Raw genomic sequence first — 6,164 nt, forward strand, 5'->3', positions numbered from 1 at the left:
TTTTTTTTTTAATGTGAAACGAGTGGAGCTGCCCAGATCTACACATCAGCCGCCCCCCTCCAGCGAGCAGCTCCAACCCAGAGCTGGAAAAAGCTACACTCCCCGCACACTTCACAGCGCCGCAGACTGTACGCGCCTGCTGCCTGTGGGTCGGGGAGGGTGTCTTTTTGCGCGGTGTGATCTGTGGCTCGGGGGCGGGGCCTCCTACAGCGTGCAGCTGGGCTCGTTGGAGCAGTCATTGTGGCTGTGGTTACTGTCCACGTCCCTCTTCCTCAGCTCTCTGCCCCCCTTGTGCTGCTGAGCGGCGCCGCCGCTGTGGCTGTGAGCGTGGTGGGGGGACGACGGGGGCCGCTTGGCGTGCTCCTGGTGGTGGGCGTGGTTCTGCCCGTGGTGGCCGTGACTGTGCTCCTTGCCGCCGGCGTGATGGGACTCGCGGTCATCGAAGCCCAGCACCCTCTTGGTGTCGTCCAGGGCCTCGAAGTTGTCGTTGTGGCCGTTGTCCGCCACGTCGCTCTCCGGCACCACCTGCAGGTAGGCCCTGACGCGGTGGTGGCGGGCGCCGGCGTCGTCGCTGAAGTCGATCACGCGGCACTCGTAGGTGCCCTCGTCGGACGGCTTCACCCGGGAGAGACGGAGTTTGTGAGAGATGTTGCTTCCTACAACTTTCACCACCTGGAAAAGATGGATAAAAAGGTCAAAGAAAGAAAAACACAAAGAAGACGCGAAATACAGAACAGTGTCGATACAAGAAATGTTTCCGTCTGTCCAATCTCTTTCTCTTTCTCTATCCCCTCACCCCAACCCGAATGGCAGAAAGCCGCCACCTCTGAGCCTGGTTCTGCAGGTTTCTTGCTTTTAAAAGTGAATTTTTCCTTTCCACAGTAGCTTATGCTTTCTCATGGATTTTTTGGGATTTCCCTGTAAAAGTGTCTAGAAATTACCATATTGTAATTGGCACTTGATAAATAAAGCTGAAATGAATTGAGTTGAACAGTTACTACACCTAATTTGGCTTCGATGTGCCTCAAACAATGTTTTTTCCTGAGTCCTCTCAGTTCATTTTCTCCTGGGACTCAGCCAGAATAACAACCTGAATGTCCTGTACTCCCATTGGTAATATTCTGAATGCCTATTGTTCTCTCTGCACGTGTGTGGTTACATTACTACGTCACAAAACCAACCAACAGTACCTACTAGTGGCCCATAAAAAAGTATATATAGATATGTATATATATATATATATATATATATATATATATATATATATATATATATATATATATATATATATGTATATGTATATATATATGTATATGTATATGTATATGTATATATATATATATATGTATATGTATATGTATATTTATATATATATACATATATACACATATATATATATAGATAGATAGATAGATAGATAGATAGATAGATAGATAGATATAGATGTGTGTGTGTTTTTTTTAAGGTAAACTCTGAATGATTGTACATTAGAATAAAAAATGTGCCAGACTACGTTTGTTTCCGATGGCTTTCAACAGCTTTACAGCTGGCTTTCTGGGCTTTATTTATTTATTAATTTATTTATTTATTTATTTATTTAAAAATCACAACAAGTGCAATCTCGGGTGCTTCCTCCTTATTAGAAGAGGGATTTGTGCTGATATGCCAACATATGTCGGGATATATGAGCTGGCAGTTACATGAGCCTGTCTCTCGGGAGGGGTTAGGACTAATTAAAAAAAACACTATTGCACGGAGCAGTGTGAGGAATCACTTTTCACATCAGTCTTCTTTTCTACTATATGTTAAATGTTATGCTTGGAAACGGCCTTTGAATGCATTTCGATACACTGGGGTAGAAAGAAAAGAGCTTCACTCCTCCTCCACTTCTTCAGAAAAAGGTGCCTGCTTCAAAAATTCTATTTGTGGCCTTGGGAGAGTGAATAGTCCTTGTTTTGGTGGTAAAAGCTCTGCGAGTTCACAGAGCAGCACTGCTGAGATGATGAGAGTCTGGGGACGTTGAGAGATGTGACGCACCGAGATATAAATACAGCTTCATTTATCACCCGCCACACATTTCAGATCGTGTGTGTGTGTGTGTGTGTGTGTGTGTGCGCGTGTGTGCGTGTGTGTGTGTGTGTGTGTGTGTGTGTGTGTGTGTGTGTGTGTGTGTGTGTGTGTGTGTGTGTGTGTTCTCGTATTTCTATCCTTGTTGGGGCCAAATGTCCCCACAAGGATAGCAAAACGTGGAACGACATGCCTTGTGGGGACCTTTTTCCGGTCCTAATAAGAACAAACAGTGTTTTCTTGACCATGTTGTTGTTACTGAAAAAAGTAAAAGTGCAAAAACATTTCTTTAGGGTTAGGCTTTGTTGTGGTGTGGGTTAGGGTTAGGGTAAGGGTCAGGGTTAGGGGCTAGACATGAATGGGAGTCAATGGACGGTCCCCACAAGGATAGAAATACAAGACTGAGTGTGTGTGTGTGTGTGTGTGTGTGTGTGTGTGTGTGTGTGTGTGTGTGTGTGTGTGTGTGTGTGTGTGTGTGTGTGTGTGCAAAAACATGGCAACATTCATGTGCAGATTTATGCATACATGAGTCTGCTCTGTTGTTTTTTCTGGATGTTAGAAACATATTTCTCATAATGATGATTTTTCAGCTGCACAGTCTGTAGTGTGTCTACTCACACACACACACACACACACACACAGCTGCTGCCATTACAGCCAATCAGCAGCAGCCACTGGGAGAAAGAAGAAGGATGGGCTTCATGTTTTTTTTGTTTTCTCCACACAGACATTTCAACTCTCATTTCTGTGTTTGCGTGAAATACAGCAATTGCTTGCTTTTTTGCATAGGATGATTTCTTAATTTTTAAATTGCCTTATTGAATATTTATCTGTCGTTTCAACAGTGTGAAACTCATTGGAATTTGGGGCCACATGGACTGTACTGTTAAATAACATCATAATAACCTATAAATTACAACAATGACAAATGGTATGCTACATTTTACTCAAAATCATTTTAGTAAAGCCTGAACAATGAAATTCTAAATTAACAAAAAATACATTTAACATTATGTTTTTTCCTTTTCATTGTTGCACCCCCACTATAATTTTCATTTTCTGTTTTGATAAAATAATTATCACAGTGCAGGTTTTGTGCTTCTGTTAGTTACTATAATAAAAATGTATCTACAGCCCAGATCTCTTTATGTCTGCTAAACTTACTTGATCAGACTGATTAGGTCTGACCTTCATCAGAACCAATCAAACACTGCCATCATATATAAAAAATATGTTTTATTTTTTAATTTTAGCCCTATTTAAACCTTGCAACATTACTTAAAGACCCGTATGAGACTGAAACATGAACTAGAGGAAGATTTTGAGTTTTGTGGCTGTCAGATTAGATGAAATGGTATTTGTTCTAGAAACTACAATCCAAACACCCTCAGCATGGTGGTGGCAGCATCATGTCCAGAGGGATGCTTCTCGAGGGTCTCCAGAATGTTTGTCCAGAAGAAAATCGAATCAATACAGCAAAATATAGAAAATTCACAGAAGGAACCTCAAGGAAAGCATAACTTGAGAAATTCTCTGTATCATGCTAAGCGCTAAATCACAAAGTCATGTCAAATTGCGAGGTCCATCCACAGCTGGGACCCACCCCTCCCATCCTGCGGCCCCCTGAAGCTCCGCCCCTGCTCACAAATATTTGAATTCCAGTGTCAAAGCAACCAAAACTGAATTTACATAATGACTCAAAAGAAAACTCATCATTTTCACGTTTCTGTTTTCATAAAAGTTTCACATCTACATGGAAACAGCAGAACCACAGAAAAGGGTGTAGTTTTCATGTAGGGCCACTAGTTGGTGCTGTTTTTGTAATGAAACCACACACGGGTGCGGGTGCAGCGTTTCAGAAAAGTTGTGTTTTCAGTGGTTCCGAGCAGCGTTGTCATGTAAACGGGTCTTGTTGAACATAACACTGATTCATAGCTGTGAATAAAATACCACAACTTCAACTTTCAACAAAACTATTTTTTAGTTTAATTCTATCCGGAGCACGAAGTCCATTCTGAAGATGTGATCCTGTCAAGGAGGAAGCGTCACCACCCGCCTCAAACCCGTCGAGATCGAAGTGGGCATGTTAACGAAGAAAACACATCTGCAGATCATCCTCAACAGAAACTTCCATGTACTGATCTAAATTTAATTGTCTCATCCTGGAAAACGACGAGGCAAACAGAAAGGCCTTTATTTGGATAAGAACTGCAGAAACAACTCAACTTACACTTATCTTTGTAGCATCTTTTGGCATCTCCTCTTCTGGGGCCACCTGAGGAAAAGATATATTCTTTAAACCAAGCTTCTCCTCTTCAATTTGATGCATCATTTTATTTTTTACATGAATAAATTAATTCCTCCTTGCATGCTTCAGAGTTTTCGGTCTTTTAGTGTTGACCAAGACTTTCAGGAGCCGAGACCAAGTCCTTGAAATGTGCTACAACGCTACTGTCACACATTCCTTCACAAAAGGTTGATACCTAATACATACACCCAAATAAAATACTTTTCCTGCTGTATAATGAGTCACTTCGATCACTGATGTTCAACCTGCGGTTCTGGAGCCACATGTGGCTCTTCAGCTCCTCTGTATCGGCTCCCTGGATTTCAGAATGTGTTACATTAATAAACAATAATAAAACACTTTTCTTTTTCATTTCATTCGCATTCCACACTGATTTTCAAAAACTGTCTAATCTCCAAGATGAAAACTGATTAAAAAAAAGATAAAACTGCTGTCAGCCACAGTTTCCAGGAAATACGATGAAAAAGAACAAAATAGAAAAATATACAAAAGGGGGAAAACAAAAAAAGGCTTGCAAGGAGAAAATAAAAAGAAAGAAAAAAAGAAAACAGATTACAAAGAAAAGTATATACGGAAGTGTATAAACGGAAAAAATGCTATATACGTAGTTAAAATTGATCTAATCTTTTGAAAACATTGCAGCTGTAAAAAACAGCCTAGATGTTTAAAATGGATTAGCTTCCACACTGCATTAATGCAAAGTCTGCAGACCTCAGAGTTACAATATCACTGCAGTCTCCACAGAGTAATAAGCCACTAAGTAGTATTAATTCATTGAGTGTTGTTGTAAGCAAGCTGTTTTAAATCAAAGTATCTAAATAAAAAGTAAACATGAGGTTTAACTGATAATATTACACACGATCCATGTCAATCCTACAGTATAAAGCCCAACAAGCATATGTTTAGTAGTTAGCATTTTCAAGTACAAATCTAATTCTTAAAAAAAAAGATAAAAGACATTTTTGTAATGTTACTAAATGTTTTAATTTTCATTGTTTTATTCTCATTGCTCGATCTTCCCTGTTGATCTCTTCGATCTTTACTATGGAGTGACCAAAATGTGGAGTTGGACTTGACACTTGGTGAAGTTAAGACATATAAAAGTGAAGATGGAGACCACAGTGGTGAAACGGAGGAACCTACTTCATTGGTGGTCCAGGGCTGCCTGTCCGTCCAGTCCAGATGGTTCCTGATGTACCACCACTGAATCTCCAGGGAATAGGACGGCGTGCCGGCTCCTCTGAAGGAGCAGGCCATCTCCACGTCCTGACCTCTCTGAGCCGTCATGTCGTGGGGAACCTCGGTGAACATGGCTGGAAAAACACACACAGAAACACACACCGTGAACAAATGTTTGTCAGTGCAGAAGGCGTTGAGGAAGGAAGCTCCGTCCAAAAGCTGAAATCACACTGACACGGCATTTCTGGAAGACCTTTAGATCATTTATCCCACTATGGGGAAATTCCAGTGTTTCAGCATCATGATAGGTAATATGTAACAGAGAGATCACTTACAGTTTTGCACCGAAGCGTAATTTAATCATTTTGAGATGAAAAGAGTTTTAGAAAAGTGTAAATAAATGCCTCCTGAGAATTTCACGCCAAAAATGTGATTATCTGTCGTGCATTGGACTCATATAAATATAATGTCTTGACAGGTTCCAGGTGCTGCTGACACTCGGATTCAAGGTGCTAAACACCCAGCAGTGTGTCTTATAACTCATTACTTCATCAGGCTGTCGCTGGCGAGGTGTAATAACTGATTATTCACTAAAACAGCACGAGAAGGT

At 41.0% G+C, this 6,164-nt stretch overlaps 1 protein-coding gene across 1 annotated transcript; it reads right to left on the reverse strand.

Moving 5' to 3' along the window:
* Positions 1–204: 204 nt before the first annotated feature.
* On the reverse strand, positions 205–5,796 carry LOC115408391 (V-set and transmembrane domain-containing protein 2-like protein). Its single transcript, XM_030119117.1, has 4 exons — positions 5,790–5,796; positions 5,519–5,688; positions 4,298–4,342; positions 205–672 (listed from the first exon to the last, which is right to left on the reverse strand). The coding sequence occupies exons 1-4, from the start codon at positions 5,794–5,796 to the stop codon at positions 205–207; spliced, it is 690 nt and encodes a 229-aa protein (XP_029974977.1).
* Positions 5,797–6,164: the final 368 nt, after the last annotated feature.

Source organism: Salarias fasciatus, chromosome 20, assembly GCF_902148845.1.
Source record: "Salarias fasciatus chromosome 20, fSalaFa1.1, whole genome shotgun sequence".
Lineage (NCBI taxonomy): Eukaryota > Metazoa > Chordata > Actinopteri > Blenniiformes > Blenniidae > Salarias > Salarias fasciatus.